The sequence below is a fragment of the Gobius niger genome (genome assembly GCF_951799975.1).
Source record: "Gobius niger genome assembly, chromosome: 16".
NCBI lineage: Eukaryota > Metazoa > Chordata > Actinopteri > Gobiiformes > Gobiidae > Gobius > Gobius niger.
In genome coordinates, this window is record NC_136867.1 from 24,883,216 (window position 1) to 24,901,006 (window position 17,791).

General features: G+C 41.5%; 1 protein-coding gene across 1 annotated transcript; it reads left to right on the top strand.

Annotated features, from left to right (window-relative positions):
* The first annotated feature begins 10,498 nt into the window (after positions 1 to 10,498).
* nkx2.1 (NK2 homeobox 1) lies at positions 10,499 to 15,266 on the top strand. Its single transcript, XM_079572977.1, has 3 exons — positions 10,499 to 11,402; positions 12,385 to 12,623; positions 14,267 to 15,266. Exons 1-3 carry the CDS (start codon positions 11,033 to 11,035, stop codon positions 14,747 to 14,749), a joined length of 1,092 nt encoding a protein of 363 aa, XP_079429103.1. The 5' UTR covers positions 10,499 to 11,032; the 3' UTR covers positions 14,750 to 15,266.
* The last annotated feature ends 2,525 nt before the right edge of the window (positions 15,267 to 17,791 follow it).

The window sequence follows — 17,791 nt, forward strand, 5'->3', positions numbered from 1 at the left end:
CACTTTACAGTCATTTTATGTCAAGATAAGATTTCATATTTTTCCACTAAAACTTTGGATTTGATGATGAATCTTAATTTACTCAAAATAAGATAATCTACACTTATTGTATTTATTCCTCTGACAGACTTAGCAAGTCAACGTTGGTCGAATTAAGGTCATATATTGTTCATTTGAGGTTTTTTTTACTTGCAGTTTTCATTATTTGTCATGTGTTGTTATTCGTCATTCCTCTCACAGTATTCCTCTCTCTGAAATAACTCTCCACTGTGGTCAGTCTTCAGCTCTGATCCTCTACAAATAAACTTTCCTTGTCTTGCCTCAGATGCACCATACACCTGACCTTATTATCATTTTTTCACAGCTCAATCTGCCTTCACTACAACACACCCTTTGTTTTAACCTTACACCATGTGTCAGTCAGTTTTTAGACTATGTTTTGTGTTTATTTTTGATTAAAAACACATTTCTCCTACAAAAGTGATATAGGCGTCGTGCACTTGTGCAGCTCTGATGAACTCCTTCGACAGCTCGGTGTTGTGTTTGTGGACTTAAGGGACTTTCTGAGTGTTTGGGACTTGACTGGAGCGTTTCGAGTGTTGCCCATATTTACAGTGCAAATGTTTTTAAACCAAACCTCAAACAGGAGTCTGTGTGACCGAACAAACTCAGTATGTGTTTCATTAAGTGGATACGAACGTACGCAGGAGTGTTTAAGTCTGTTTAGAATACACACACCAGAGATCTTCCAAACACTATAAAAATAGAATACTATAAAAAATGACCAGTTCCAATTTGTACAAAGTGGTGCTTGACTTTTGACCGACGGTGCAGTTTGAAACATTATCTTCTCACCAAACTAACAAATGTCATGTTTACACAATCTGCAATTGGTCAGCTGCTACAACGTTTGTTCATAAATAAGTAACATTTCTTTCATATTAAATATTCCTAGGTGGCTGGAGCCCATGAAGTGTCTTGCCCAAGGACACAATGACAGTGTGCACCTTCAGGAGGCGGGATTCGAACCCCTGACCTTGCAATCTTGAGAAGACCCGCTCTACCAACTGTTACCCCAAGTGTTTGAGCCTAATTCATGTTTCAGTCGTGAAATAAATTATGAGAAGCAAAATAAAAAATCATGTGAAAATCTCAATATTTTTTTTAAAAACACCATAAAAACATGACGAATTTAGTAAACAAAACATAAAATACATCTATTTTACACATCAAATTGAAGATTTGTCACTTAAAGATTTACTCAGTGTCATGTCAACCAACAAACAAACTTAAAGCAAAACTGTCTTTTTTCTACAGAAACAAAAACTGTATCCCTCCTAACAAGAGGCAACTGTTAATTCAGGCTATGTTGCTTTCTGTTTTGGATTATGTCGATATCACAGATAAAAGCAAATCCAAAGCATCTGTGTTGCAGCCTCTGAATGCAGTTTTCCATTCAGCTCTTAGATTCATCACTGGAGATGGTTACAGGACCCACCACTGTGATCTTTATGCTGAGGAGGGATCACGGCAATGTCTCGAAGCAAAGACTGTCTGCAGTTTATTCACAAAGCTCTTCTCGGTGTCCTTCCTCATTACTTGTTAAATCATATAAATGTCAGGTCAAATGCTGACCAGACTCTTGAGTCACACCGAGGAAAGACAGAATGGGGGGAGACGGCCTACTTCACCTGGAATGCCTGGAATGAGGCACAGAAAACCTTTTGTGTAGATATTCTTGTGACTTTGTATCAGTTTAAATCCCTTGTTAAGGAGTTTCCTCCATGTGACTGCTCTGGTTTTTAAGTTTTATGTGTTTTCTTAGTATTATGTTAAAGTTAATCGTTCCACTGTTGTCTTATTGTTTTTTACCTTGTATGTTTCTCTTGCAAATGAGACATTGAGTCTCAAGAGATCACCTGTTTAAATAAATAATAATAATGATTTTTTTTTTTTTACTCAGATACTTGATTTTGATAATACTCAGTAGAAGTAGTATAGCTAGTAAAAAGCTCTGCATGAAAAAACTACTTGCAAAAGTACAGTTTCTTCTTCTTAATTACATGTACTTGAGCACTTGAGTAGATGAAGTAACTTAACGCATACCCACATCTGAATGGGATGTCCAAAAATAATAATTTTAATATCTGTAAGTATTTTCCTTTCTTTCACTTGGCATCCGAGAAAATTCAGTGTTGTGCAAATATCCATAAAGCAGCTTGTTCATATTTACGTCAGGAGTAATATAGTTGTGCGGACCCTGAATTTGGGAATTGTTTATGCATTTGGCATTTTCCAATAAAACCTGCATTTAATAGACTTTGTTTTGCATGATGTTTTCCAAAATCGTATAATATATCAACTCACAGTTTTGTCAAAACTTTGTATAAGGTTTATTTCTGTGATACTTCTAAGCGCCAGAAACCTCGCTGTCTCTGTGTCTGTCTCGCGGTCCTTTGGGAAACCCTGGCCTGTCCTGGGCTGAGTTGTGCTTGTAGTCTGGCCTGCACTAGATGGCACCACAGCCTTTGCTAAACCCCGGCCCCTCTCTGCGCCCTCTCTGCGCCCTCAGCAGCTCCGCGCGTCTGCTTCTGGCACCGTAACCATCCGCGCGCGTGTCCGCAGGGGGGCGCTCTCACACTGCGCGATCCCCTTGACTCCTCGTGGCTGATTTCTGATTGGTTCGAAATATATGTATAAGCGACGTCATGCCCCAGTGTTCTCCCAAAGTCCGCTCCAAAGCAGAGAGAGGAGTGTCGTGCCAGGAGGAGACACGAGGCAGAGTCAACATCAGGCTGACGAACTATTCAGTGGTTTAGCTTTAGATCAGTCTGTTTTACCAGTTTAGACACATATGCAGATCAATATAGGTGGATGTAATGTGAAAAAGTATTAGACTAGAAACAAAGATTATGCAAAAAAAAAATGCTGGGAGCGGGACATCAGCTCGTCTATCGATGTTGCCCACTTTGCTTTGATACAGCCAGATGTGAAAGATCAGGGGCAGGTAACGTCAGGCCCACGGGTCAAATCCAGCCCTCCAGCACAAACCTCTGGCTCCAAGATAATTTTGAGAAATATCTAATAAAATTAGAGATCAAACTGTTAAATATATATATTTTTACATTTCCAGGTAGAACATCCCAGTTGGTCATATATCATGTAAAACAGTGGTTCTCAACTGGTGGGTCGCGAGCGAAATAAATATTGAAATGTCTTTCAATATTTATTTACGTTAAAGTATAGAATAGGGTTGGGACAAAATATCGGATCGGGTTTGGATCGCAGTGCTTTGTGCTGCAATACCAAGTATCGATACTTTTTCTAGTATAGCAATACTTTCAATATTTGTGTTTGGAGGCATTTTTATCCTGCACTCCTTTGTTTTCCAGTATCAGCACTTTGATACATTTTGTGTTATTGCACTTTTCGATCTTAGCACTTCAATAACACACATAGACACATGACTGTTTTCTTTTTATACATTTTAAGGTAAACATATTACAAATCATAATTACTCATTGTATCGCAATACGTATCGGATCGGCCCCTGAGTATCGTGATATGTATCGGATCGTGGAAAAAGTGGATCGTCCCAGCCCTAGTACAGAATCACTTCCTGAGTCTTAACCTCTTAACCCCCAACCGAACACATTTTGTCCAGTTTGGTTTTACCCAAATCTAAAAGCTTCTTGAAAAAAAATCATCAAAACAGCTACGAAAACACAAGAATAAAGTGACAAAAAAAGCAACAAAAGCATGCCTGAAAAGCAACAATAACACAACAAATAAGCGGCTAAAGAGCGACAAATAAGTGCCAAAAATGTTGCGAACCCACAACAAAAAGGCAACAAGAAAAAAACAACAAACACATGACAAAAAGAGTGCAAAAACACGAAAATAAAAATTTACGATCACTTTCGTATAGGCCTTAGCTTTCAAATGAGGCGTTACACTGTTGCTCTGCAGGTAAAGCCAAAGCCATAATAGGTTAAAATTACGTTTTTTTTTTATTGGTTTATTTGGCCGGGACAGTGCATGTTAATGAGTAAACAAGGGTCTCATGCATGTAAAACAAGCCACACCGGATTGTAGCCTTGGGTCACAATCCGGGTTACGCACTCTCAATCACACTCTCATTCATCCTGACCTATTGTACATGTTTTTAGTGGTCCAGGGGGGAATCGCACCCGAACCCTTCTGGCTGTGAAGACTCTTATCACTGTCTTGATCACAATTTCAACTGTCTCGGCTTAAGCGCTTATTAAGGAAAAGAAAGTAATTTACATTATATTTTGCAAGTTCGACTCTTATTTGGGTCGTGGCTTCGTATCCCAGGGTCATGGTGGGTCCCGACACCAGCTGAGAACCACTGATGTACAACACGGGCATTTGCTGAAAAGGGTTCTTTACTTTGGGCTAGAACGGAGAGGTTCGATCTTTGGTGTTTTGGCGATGAAGAAAATCGGCCCTCCGTGACGTAAACTTGCGTCCACCCCTGTTATAGATCCTCTTCTGAATGCTTCATTTCCAAATAGCAATCAGCGTTTTTGTTTATGAGTTTTCCCACGTGCACTCATAACCCGGAATATTCCGCATTGTGTCTTTAAATCTATTACTAAAGTACAGGGGCGGACTGGGACTGAAAATCAGCCCTGGACTCTGACCAGCCTGGCCCAAATTAGCGTAGTTGTGCACTTCCACAAATACATATTTTAACCTCTAACCACCCGCCTTAACATTAACGAGTGCATTTCCCCCAGTTCGGCTTTTTATTCTTATCTTTTTTGATTGGCGGCATCAGCAAAAAGAACTGGAAAAGCGGTTGTAGAAACAGAAGCAAAATCATTAATATAAATAATAAATAATAATGGTCCCAAAATTGAGCCTTGTGGTACACCATACTCCACTAACATTCATGTTTTTTATACTGGGCTTTACCCAAATCTAAAAGCTTCTCGACTGGAGATCAATAATGTAACGCCCCATTTGAAAGCTAAGACCTACAAAAGTGATGGAAACTTTTCGTCACGTCGCCACATTTTTGTCATATTTTTGTTGTTTTTTTAGCTATTTTTTCTATCATTTTTTGTTGTGTTTTTCTCATGTTTTTGTTGACTTTTCATCCCCTTTTTCTCGCTATTTTTTGCTTTTCTGTTTTTTTTTTCTTTTAGATTTGGGTAGAGCTCGGTTGAGGCGGGACTGGTGGCCCTAGAGCCAGTGGCCCTTCTGTGCTCTTCCAGAATGGACATATGGCCAGTCCGCCCCTGCTAAAGTATAAATCAAATGATCCCTCCACCTGTATCTCACTCCTCAAAACCCTCCGCGCGTGTTTCTCCCTCCTTGGCCCAAACTTGACACTATTTCCCGCCTCGATCAGGCCTTTTAAAATGTTCGCTCCATATTCAAAACAATAGCCCAATAACGCCCTTGTTCTCCGTCACAGTCCGACGCCTTCGCCGCGCGCAGATGTGCTCCATAATCTCATGACATTTTCTTTTTCTCTCTCTCTCTCCCGAACCCCGAGAGACAAAAGCCGCGCTCCCTCTCTCCTGTTAGTGTCCTAATTATTGTAAGGATTTAGCGCCAACATTTTTGCGCTAATTGCCGCTAATTGGCCGCGATAGTGGCGCGCGCTCCGGTGCGGGAAAAGCTACTGATTTAGGTGATTAGGAATGTCTGCTGAAATCCCGCAATTACGCCGCGGATGGAGCAACATGGTTTTAATTAGGCGTTATTAGAATATGGGCTGCGCGAGCGCGACACGGAGGGAAGTGTTTGTTATTGTCATGTTTAGCGCAGGTCCATAAGATAAATAACGTGGCTTCGTTAAAGATGATTGTCGGGAAACACGGGGATTGTTGCGTGAGTTAAATCAGCAGTCGGGATGCGCGCGAGCTCTCCGAGGACGAGGCTGACTGACAGGTTAAATGGAGGTAATGCGTAATGGTGGATTCCAGCCTTTTTCCAAAGTCCTCCGTGCTCTTTACGCAAATACGGATTAACTGAACATGAGCTGAATTTAAAGAAGTACGTTTTGATTATTAGGCCTACATATCCATCTCCTTTCAAACGTATCTGATTCCAAACAGATTATAAAACCCCTAATGTTCATATTTGTGTTATCTGTAGAGTGCACTTTGTTTAAGCTGCATAACGAGCCATGTGCGACCAGGTTTTGGCATATTTTTTTACAGGCTTCATTATTGTTTTTTTCACGTGCTGTGGTATCGGACTGGTAATCGGTATCGGTGATATTCTGAACCCAAGTATCGGATCGGATGGGATCAACATCACTAACAATCTCTGCACAGTTTAAAGCCTCACATATTTATTCATTCATTCAGGGATCTTACAGGAACTATATCAGTTATCGATGAAAGCAGTTATTCAGTTTTACCATAAAGTGTTTTTGAGATGCCGTTATCAACTTTAGGATATTTACCTTAATCATGTTTAATAATAGGGATATGTATTTCAGATCTGTGACAGTTCTGTGTTATGGGTCTAAATTAACCGCTAACCCCCCACCTTAAAGGAACAGGTCATCGTTTTTCCATACTGACATATGCTCTTACCTGAGCTTAGACCAGTTGATGTGTACCTGTCTGGTCTTTATGCGTGCCCTGAGTCATGCAAAAAGACCAAAGATGGCCTCTCCCAATGTGTTCCTATGGCTCCAAACGGGGGTGAAGTTAGAAGCGACCACGCTTTTCCACGGGCACAAAGACAAGACAGGTACGTATCAACTCGTCTAAGCTCAGGTAAGAACATGTCTCAGCATTTTTCCAGTTCAGTTTTACCCAAATCTAAACGTTTATAGGCCAGTCTAACGCCTCATTTGAAAGCTAAGAGCGACAAAACCAATGTAAATGCATCTTTTACAGATGCTACAGATAGAAATTAGCTCTTTATATTGCGTTTTTCATTCATTTTTGTCACTTTTTCATATTTTTTTTTGTTTTGTTTATTCTGCATTTTTTTTCTATTTCATAATTTTTGTCATTTTTTTACCACCATGTTTTCTACACATTTTTGTTGCTATTTTGACACTTCTTTCAAAAAGCATAAAGCCAAACTGGATCAAATTTGCCCAGTTCAAGGGGTTAAGTTTTGAATCATAATTTTGTAAAAATAATAATAATAATAATAATACAAAAAATAAAATAAAAAGAATGGTGTCTATAAGCATTAATAACATGCTTGTAAAGTGTTAACACACTGCTTATTATACTTTTATCTGTTAGTAATAGGCTTATTCATAGCCAACCCTAACCTTAACCCTTACCCTAACCCTAAAATGATTACTAATGCTTTATAAATATTTAATGAGCACACCAAAAAAAAAAAATATATACATTGTAATTGGATAATAAATGTTTATTTTGTCTTCAACAGACAAATATGCCGAGTTTAGCTGGAAAAACAAGACAACGAGGTAAGAAAGTACGGGAACACACATGACGCTTCGGCAGAGCCTTCTTCAGATCATTTTGCTGCAGCTTTTTTGAATTTTGCCAAACAAGAAAAAGCAGCATCTTCATCTAAACTAACTTTGCCCAGTGACATTAAAGGGTCAAATGCAGAAGAGAAATTTCTCTTAAAGCTATAATTATGACCTTTCCCTTCCCTGAGTCCTGTCATTGTGCCCAAGCTTAAGCCTGTCTCTTGTGGCTCTTGTGGAACCCAGTTTTCCATAACCCATTATGAGTAAGAATCACTGTGGCAAACTTGTATACACAAAACCAACATTATAATAAAAGAATGTTTGCTAGAGAGTTGTTTATTCAGTTCAATGTCAATGTAGAAAATCCATACATTACTTGATGCGATGTGTCACAATAGCTTGAGGCTACAATAACATTGTGTCATTATGGTTTAATAGGACTGTAATATGTGCACCTTTTCCCCATTGTTGACTTATTTATTCCATGTTCTTGTACAAAAATGGTGTACGCTCATCCACACGGGACTGGTTTGAGTGTTCATGTTAAGGTAAGGGCTTTAGAAAACGATTAAGTGGCCAAAACAGAAATGAGCGCTGTTTGGAGTTGGTTCTCCTCCACTACTGGCTTCACCTCTCCTGATTCCTTGTGTTTTTCGGGCTCTAAACTTCAGATTAGCCCCAGCACGCGGCGTCTCTCCGGCTCCCGCTCTCTTTCCAAATTTGATGTGGATGAAGAGAGGGAGAGAAGTCGTGATTGAGCTGAACCGAAGGCTTTACCTGCTGCAGAATCACGTTTAACTCCCCGCGTCCCTCTCCTCCTCCTCCTCGGTCTGACGCCGCCGCTTTGGACTTGTTTTGCTTGTGAAAAAAAGGCTCATTCAGAGGCACGCAGGTATTTCCGACCTAGTTTGGCTATTGCTATTTTTGGGATTGTGTCGTGAAGCATCTTTTCTTTTCTTTTTCTTTTTTTTTGTAGATGTGAAAGTTTCTTCTACCAGTGAAGCAAAGGCGCAGTGAAATTCTTGCAGAGGGCGTGTCCAAACAAATAATAACTCATGTGGTTTCTGTTGCCATGCCCTCACGTCATACCACACTGCAAGAGTAAATATAATCACTAAATGTATTATGAAGGGAAGAGAGAGAAAGTACATATTCAAACAATCTTTTGCAAAGTGAAAATATTGGATAGCATTATCGCTATAGCATTGGATACAAAGATATTCCAGAAGAAAGAGTCTACGTCCAGGATGAAGTGTTCTGAATAAAACAGCCTTGTGCAAGAAATGCTATACACCTACTGCCTCACAAAGCACTTAGAAATTCCCTCAAATGTTTCAAAACAAGTGCCGTCTCTTAGAATATTTGACCTTCCAAATATCACCAGGCAAACCAAGATCAAACCAGGGCAAAACCGGATCTGAAACCGGTCTAGAATAGGTCTAAAATGGGGCTGAATGAATTGTGTCTAAACTTGGTGTGAAGCATAAAAGCAAATCTCTGTAGTTGAAATGAGCAAAGTCTATAAGTGCAAAAGACCCGGATCGTTATCGCCTGAAGAAGCCCAAGTGCCACCGGTGGTAAACAAACTCACTGTATTACGCTTCATTAATAAGAGCCCCAGAATCTGTTTCTATTCTAAATCAATGTAAACTCAACTGAAAACTGAACCAGGTTTTAATAAACACATAAACGCACATCTTGTAACTAGTATTGTTGAGAAAAAAAAAAAAAAAAAAGTCGTCACCTGCACTAACTTTTTTTTTTTGTGACGCCTTTATAACCTTTTCAACGATGCAGGAATGAGAGCTCAACATAGTCAGTGGTTGGGGGTGTAACTAAATACATGCATTTAGAATATGTATTTAGAATACTTGAGTAACTGTATTCTGGTAAAGTAACACTTTTATTTGAGAGTATTTAGAATACAGTTACTTTCCAAATAGGAAAACGTCCCAGAACTCAATCATATGTCAGCTCCATATCGCACAACATTAGGAAGAAAGAACATTTAATGTTGACCTAAAAATAGAATAAAGATTTCAAACGCCTTATGCCACAGTTCATACAAACCCTGCACATGTGTCACATGATGCTGTATCTGCTGCTCCATTTGACAACAGAGTTAAAGATTCATGGTCAGTGAGTTCATAACTGGTGTTCCAACAATCGTGGTCTTCATTATTGTAATGATACGCCATATTTACACATGAATATAATGGCAATCGATGTGTAAGTATTCTATCTAGTCTTCAAAGTATTCAGACTACAGTACTCTGCTTAGACAAAGTAACAGAAATACATTTTAAGAATTCAGTTTTCAGTAATTAAGTACAGTTTCAAAGTATTATCTAGTTATTAACTAGTATCCCCAGTACTGAACATAGTGGAAGAAGGTGTCATCACAAATCAGATTTGACCAACCTGTGCTTTGGTCGGTGATTCCCAACTGCCCCTTTGAGCTTCAGTGTGTGTTTTTGCCCATAACTATAATGTATTGTTTGTTTGTTTTTGAATTATTTGATGATAACAACACAATGTGGGGGTTTCTATAAAACGTGCGCTATTTCATATTTAAATCCCCTCTCCCCTTGCTCTATGTAAAAACAAAGATGCTTTGTAAATAGACATTTCGGGGATATACCCTCTCATTAAGAGCCTGTACAGTAGTTAACCCCCACAACAAACGCGCGCAGCTTGTCTCCGGTGGTATCCAAAAGGTGAATCGAGATACAGGCGCCTAATGAATGATTTACGCAGCCACTTAACGCACGGGATGCGTATTTATTTACTTATCAGGTTCAGTCAATTCCCCCCTCGTCGCAAGTGCACTTTTGCATGTCTGAGTACGATAAGGCACAACACAAACAATCCCCGCAATCACTGGAGGCCTCTCGTGGCCATTAAAAGTCACTAGTTCAGCCCGAGGAGTGCTTCTCTCTCTCGAACTCTCAAGTCCATATAGGCCCTTCTTTTATCAAGAGCCCCCTCGTAAACATCACTACAGTTAATAAAGTGCATTGTGGCCACTGCGAGGCTCGAGGTGCGCTCCAGTGGCGCAGGAGAGCGGCGCGTAAAGGCACACGCGGGGAAGGACCTCGACGCGCGCATCACACCCCATGCGAGGCGCGGGTTTGGACGTTTATTCCCCGTGTTTTTTTGTTGGTGGGAGGGAGTCTTGGAAATACGCACGGCTGCTCGGGAGGAGGAAAGCTGCTGCTGCTGCTGTGGTGGTGGTGGTGGTGAAACGTAGTGTGTGTGTGTGTGCTTGTGTGTGTGTGCGTGTGTGTGTGGTTTTTTTTTCTTCTTCTTCTTCTTTCGTATTGTTGCCACGATGCCCCGCCTCTGATGGTAGCCTTAAACCTGGCGCCAGGCTAAAACAAACCAAAGCCAGTACCAAGCTCCCACTCCATCCAATTAAGGCGGACTTGAGGCGCTCTCCTTACGTCTCCTCTTCTTCATCTTACCAGGGTCGACAACAGGAACCAAGAAGAGAGAGGGGCTTTGGCCAAAAAAAAAAAAAAAAAAAAAAAGAGCTCGGAGAGATTGCCTTGCCTAATTTCTCCCTCTCCATCCTGCTACAGAACAATGTCGATGAGCCCTAAGCATACGACTCCTTTCTCTGTTTCCGATATCTTGAGTCCCCTCGAAGAGAGCTACAAGAAAGTGAGTATGGACAACAACAACTTGGGGGCACCTCTCGCGTCGTACCGCCAGCCGCAGGTGACCCAGGCGGCCATGCAGCATCAGCACATGGGCCACAACGGCGCGGTGTCGGCGGCCGCGTACCACATGACGGCGGCGGGCGTCTCGCAGCTGTCGCACACGGCCATGGGAGGCTACTGCAACGGGAACCTGGGCAACATGGGCGAGCTGCCGCCGTACCAGGACGGGATGAGGGGCAGCGCCGCGGCCACGGGATGGTACGGGGCCAATCCGGACCCGCGCTTCTCCACCAGTGAGTATTACCGGCACCGGAGCGCACCTGATTTAGGGAGACACGGAGGTTTTACGCACGGATTTTTACCGCTTTGTTTATCACTGCAGTGAAGGTTTGGGGACATCCAGGTTGTGAAATAGTAACGTGAATGTATCAGTCAATAAAAGCACTGCACTTACTCACTTTTTTTTTTTTTTTTTTTTTTTTGGTCAAGTACTAAAAATGATTGATTGTTGCCGTTTTGGTACTAATAATCTGCAATTGAATCTGACCATTAAACATTTTACTAGTATCATTACTGTTGCAGTCGCTCCAATAAACTCGTGCGTAATGATTAGCCTGCTTGCCAAGGGTTTAACAGTGTCAACACCTGCACAGTATGGAAACAAAAGTACTTTTACGCCCCACCCTTGTCACAATTTGGCTCCTGTGTTTCAAATGCACTCTGTAAGATTGTGCGTAAAAGTGAAAACCTGACCCAAAATGCAGCGAATACACCTGTTGAATGTTACTTTTCAAATAAAATATACACATTGGGATCGCTCACGTATTTCGGTGGTAGCATCATTTATTGTTAATTATAAAGCAATTAATTGGACCAATACTAATCAAGGAAATGTTGTTTCAATGATGTTAGTGAAGCTAAATGAAACAGGTGTTCTTTTATTCTTGGTTTTGGATTTGTCTATGCATTGAAAAACGCTTTAGTTGTTAAATCGTGCTATATAATTAAAGCTACATTGGATTGTATTAGAAATTAGTGACGATTGTTGCGACTTTGCCTAAAATGTGCAGTAAAATGGAAAGAGTATTGTATTGTGTGATGTGTATGGAGAAGAAGGCGTGCGTAAAATTTAAAAGCGTGATGTTTGTAAGAGAAAAAAAATACACACATGGTCTAAAAATATGACTCTTTGGAGCAGTGTTATTTTTGTGAGTGTTTATGCGTAAGGTCGTGGCCCCGAACGAATCGTCTCATCCCGGTGCTTTGTCCCCGCAGTCTCCCGCTTCATGGGCTCGTCGTCGGGCATGAACATGGGCAGTATGGGCAGCCTGAGCTCGCTCGCGGACGTGGGCAAGGGCATGGGGGCCCTGTCCAGCGCGCCGCGGAGGAAGAGGCGCGTGCTCTTCTCCCAGGCGCAGGTCTACGAGCTCGAGCGGCGCTTCAAGCAGCAGAAGTACCTGTCTGCCCCCGAGCGCGAGCACCTGGCCAGCATGATCCACCTCACGCCGACGCAGGTAAATAAAATAAAATAAAATAATAATAATAATAATAACAACCTGTTTCCATGAAGCAAAAAAAAAATCGAATGTGGTCAAATGTGGGAGCAGGAAATCCAAATGTGAAAGCAATGACCGTAACAAGAGGAGTAGCCATTTTCCCTCCAATTACGCATAAGCTAAACAATGTCAACAAATGCTTAAGCAATTGATTGTGCGTAAAATAATGTCCCACAGGGTTTGGATTCTTTTATGAGGGAGGTATGACTCATCAACACTATACTTGGCAGCCATGTGTGTTTCAATGTTTCACATTCTATAATGGGGGGCATTTTCAACTTTATTTTCCAAAGCTACTTTTATTGATAATTCTTTGCTGATTTGTACAAATATGTTGGACTCTCCTGCAAACTATATGTACATTATTTTCTTTTACGCAATATTTACAATAAAAACGTGCACAATGGAAGCTCATTTCCATCAGGCAAATAACCCTGATGCCCAAACACTACCTAGTCTTTACTTTCGTCCATCGCACTTGACCGGATTATTTTGACCAATCAGCCTCCAGAGTGGAAAATACCAAGCACACCTCAACGCCACACTCCAAATGAGGAGTGAAAATACCTCATTCCAGAATTAGCGAGTGTAGATTGTTTGGCACGTTCGTGTTTGGATGTAGCTGTGGGCAAACACGTTTTATTTTATTTTATTTTATTTTATTAATGAAATGATGAAAGGTTTGCATCGGTTCTGCTTGATATTGGAACAGACACGATGCCAGGCTAAACGGTTTTACAAACATGATAGAGCGATTTTGTAAATAGATGGAGCCATATTTAAAGTATCACTGCTGCTGCGGGTGTGGGGTTAAGCACATGAATAAAGGGTGACTCAGAGGAGGGAAAAAAAAATAGCTTGCTCTTTTTCCATTGGTAAAAAAAAAAAAAAATCTGAAAAAACACTGATTTTGTTCATTTAAATATTTTTGAAAGTTTGTTATTTCTAAAGAAAGTACCGACAGGAGTCCATACATTCCACCTTCTACTGTAATTTTGAAAAAGAATGATCCAAAAGGGAAATCCACGTTGAACCTGAAAACATGGTTTGCAGTTGATGTGACAACATGGCAACGCCATAGCAACAGAGGCCAAATGAGTGTCAACACCGAGTTATAAAATACAATATTTATTTGTTCTGACACTCAGTCCAGGGGTTCGGTTTAGAACGAGAAGAGGTGCAGACTAACAACCGTCAAAAATCGAGAATGTTGTTCTTGAAATAAGGATACACAATAAATCGCAAAAAATATTGTATGGTAATATTAGATGACGCGATATCCGAATCACAACAAGCCACAACAATATGTCGCTAAATCACCGAAGTCTTGCAATTGATTGAGATTGACTCTTTTTTTTTTTTTTTTTTTTTTTGCAAATGCAGCTTTAAAGAAATATATATGCAAAAGCTCAGTTTGAAGTTTTTTTCCCCCAACAATTTAATGGAACACACCATGTTGCTTTGGTAAATAATATCGTTATCGCAGTATCGCATACCTGAACCATTGCAATGCTTTGTTTGTTTTTTTCTGTTCAATATTTTTGCCCTTATCTGAACCCCTGCATATCCTTTAACTGTACAACATCCCCAATCACCCGCAGGTGAAGATCTGGTTCCAAAATCACCGCTACAAGATGAAGCGCCAGGCCAAGGACAAGGCGTCCCAGCAGCAGCTCCAGCAGGACGGCGGCGGGTGCCAGCAGACCCAGGGCTCCCAGCAGCAGTCCCCGCGCAGAGTGGCCGTGCCCGTGCTGGTGAAGGACGGCAAACCGTGTCAGGGCAGCTCGGCGCACGGCACCAACCCCTCCGCGCAAACCCCCCACCACCACCACCACCACGCGGCGCAGCAGACCCAGGCCCAGCAGCAGCAGCAGCAACAGCAACAGCAGCAGCAACAGCAACAACAACAGCAGAGCGCGGTGATGATCATGTCCAACGCTTTGGCGCAGCATCAGAACCAGCAGCAGGTCTCCAGCACGGGCCACTCTCCAGACTTGGCCGGCTCCAGCCCGCCTGTGTCCGGCCTGTCGCACCTGAACTCTCCCGGGGCTGAGTACGCGCTGCTTTACGGTCGGACGTGGTGACAACAACAACAACAACAACAACAACAACAAAACATTGCCACCCCATTCTAAAGCCCTCACGAGCGAACTACTATTTATAAAACTATGAAGGAGACATTGCAAGACGTGCGCTAAATGGATTTTTTTCTTCTCTTTCGTCCCAATAAACTCGAAGACGCACAATGTGGATTTAAATATGGACAGTGTAACAAACTGCGGATTATTTATATGTAAATTATATCGAAACGAAAAGACATTAGGCCCCGCTGCGGAGACGACTGGTGTGAACAAAACCCCAAAACTGTGATTTATATAGATTTTAATGTGAAACGTGTAGGTTCTAGCTGTACATTTTTTGTCAACGCTTGGAAATAGCTCCTCTCTTCTTCTCCTCCTCCTCTTCCTCCTCCTCCTCCTCTTTCTTCTTATCTGTTGTTGTACAGCCGTTTTAGGACGCTGGTTTTGCGCTTTGTTCAATTGTCGTTTTACTGGTTATTTGTACGTTTGGATTTCTTTGTAACTTATATAGATATTTGACTAAAAAACACTCCTATTAATAAATTATGGAAACGAGACGGGACCCACTTTGTCCAATATGTCGGGGTGATTTGATTGACGCTGAAATGGCGACGTGTTTTTTTTTTTTTTTTAGGGGCTTTTAGCAACATGGCGACTGAAGTGGTTTTGAATAAATCTGGCCATGGGACGACACCAGAAATGAAAACGCGGTTCACAGAAATTGGCTGAAATCGAGGTCGATGACAAGATATGATCAGAAGCGAAACCAGGGTTAAATTAGTCTAAACTCAAGCTTAGTAACTCCAATAAGAGCGCAAACCAGGATTTCACCGAGCAAGGCTGATTCCCAAAAGGCCAAGGTCTATCTGCATGCTTAGCCAGAAAACTGCCCAGACTAATCCATTATTCCACGTGGGGAAAAAGGGGAATAACCTGGGATATGCATGTGCGTAAACATGTGCGTAAACGCTGGCCAAACAGGGATTTCAGTGCAATACCCAGACAATCTATGTGATATCAACACGCTGCTTTGTGCGTTGCAACGTCACACCTCGCCTTTGCATAAATAAAAGCTCGTGTGTCCCACCTATGACTAAACGCCGACATACCCGTCCATTGTTGACGCGCGTAAAGCCATTTCCCAGCGCCTTTTTTTTCTTTTTTACGCACGGTATCATGCCTTTCTTATCGCCACTCTCTTTTGGAGCGAACCCAACCCTTTATGGACTCTCTCGTGTTTGCATTCGCGAGCATTTAAGCAGCGTGAGTCACAAAGCATCGACTTCAAACGCCGCGTCCTAACTCTTTCTTTTTCTCCCTCCCTCTCTTTTTTCTTTTCTTATCGACGTCCAAACAACAGCGCGCTTATCAATAATCGATCAACTGCGACAGTGCGTCAACAGCAGGGCCGGCTACATTGCACCAGTCGGTTGTGCCTACGTAAACGTATTGGCTCGAGATCATTACAGGTATATCTCCCCCCCAACCCCTGTCGCGCGTGCATTATAGGTCCACGCGGGTCGCAAATTGTGGGTTACCAAGCAACAAAGGGATTTTTTATAGCGTTCAGGGCGATGTCTTGACATGCCGTGCCTTGGAAATCATTGTTAAGGCGATATTGATGTGAAATGGTCCATGGCTGTTGTGTCGTATCTCCATATGTCCAGTGGTGGTTGTTTTGAGAGGGGGAAAAAAAATAGCCCATCATTTCTGCATTGGGCCTTTGGTTACGCTTTGATATTCTGACTGCAGCGTCTTGTGGGTTGTGGAGATCAAAATGGGCCGTGTCTTCTGGCGTACAGTGAAGGGTGCTCGAGGTCGTAATTTTAGTGCGCTTCGGGGGCGTGCACACAAGTATTCGCGTCATTATCGCATGATATTTATATACAAGAATCAAGGTCCAATTTTGTGTGGTTGTCTTTTATATCTAACACGCAAATGGTAAACAATCCAAGAAAACATGTTTGAAATGAGTCAGCCATTGCAGAGACTCGCGTTTGTTTACTTTGTTTTAATGAGACAAAAGCTGTGATTTGAGTCACTGGAGCCCTGTGAGTAAACAGTGTATCACAAAGAAAGAAAAAAAAAAGTTTGAACTGAACATTATGTATCTGTGATAAATTTATTGGGCCAATCAGAAACGTTTAAAGGGACTATTATAGTTCACCATTTTTAGTCAATATGTGACGAAATTGGTAAAAAAAAAAAAAACCTCTTCGTCACATATTGACTTTTTGGGTTGACCATACACAACATCACCAAATCATAATACGGCGCAAACTTTACGCATCAGGCAAAAAATGATTTGACTCTACAAAAAGAAAAAGAAAAGTCAGGTATAGCTCCTTTAAGTTACACTATGCCACGTGCCAGATACGTGTAAATATGTTGTATCACATTTTAAAACTATTTCACATTAAGTGCGTTATTATTGTACTTATTGTTTCAATTATTGCCTGGGATATGATAAGGTGCTATAATGCTCAATGTACATTTTTCATTGTGAGTTTCCAACTGAGCCCCAATTCATATTTTTAGAAGGTGTGTGTTCAATTGATGTTTTCGTTTATTTTTTGAATATATAATTTAACTTTTCCCTTGAACAATCACAAAAAACCCTGTCAACTTTTGTCTTGTGCGCATACATTATCCAACATTTTACGCATTACGCATGAGAAGGGCGACCATGCACCTGTTCCCTTTTGGTTATGTGGTACAGACATATTTTACAAGGCCTCGGAAATAATAAAATATTGTAGAGACCGCTTGTAAATTGTAGCTATGACAACCGATGCTTATGTATTAATCTCTCACTTTGTCCTTCAATGTCCCAGTCACTTGTCCCTAAACTTTACGCACGAGCCCGTGGATTTTACGCGCAGAGGGGTTTTCTTCGATGGCTGGATGTGTGTTATAATATTATATAGCGCAGGTGTGTGTGTGTGTCGTAACGCGGCGCGGAATGTCGCGCAGCTGCAGGCCTCCTCCTCCTGCACCTGACTCCAGTTTCTCTCCTCTCCAGTCTCTCCTCCTCGTTGTTTTCGA

What these genes read in the sequence shown, in the direction of transcription:
- nkx2.1 (XM_079572977.1), top strand. Translation starts at nt 11,033, where the DNA reads ATGTCGATGAGCCCTAAGCATACGACTCCTTTCTCTGTTTCCGATATC. An exon ending in GGACCCGCGCTTCTCCACCA is followed by an intron (nt 11,403 to 12,384) that starts GTGAGTATTACC and finishes TTGTCCCCGCAG; the next exon opens with TCTCCCGCTTCATGGGCTCG. An exon ending in TCCACCTCACGCCGACGCAG is followed by an intron (nt 12,624 to 14,266) that starts GTAAATAAAATA and finishes AATCACCCGCAG; the next exon opens with GTGAAGATCTGGTTCCAAAA.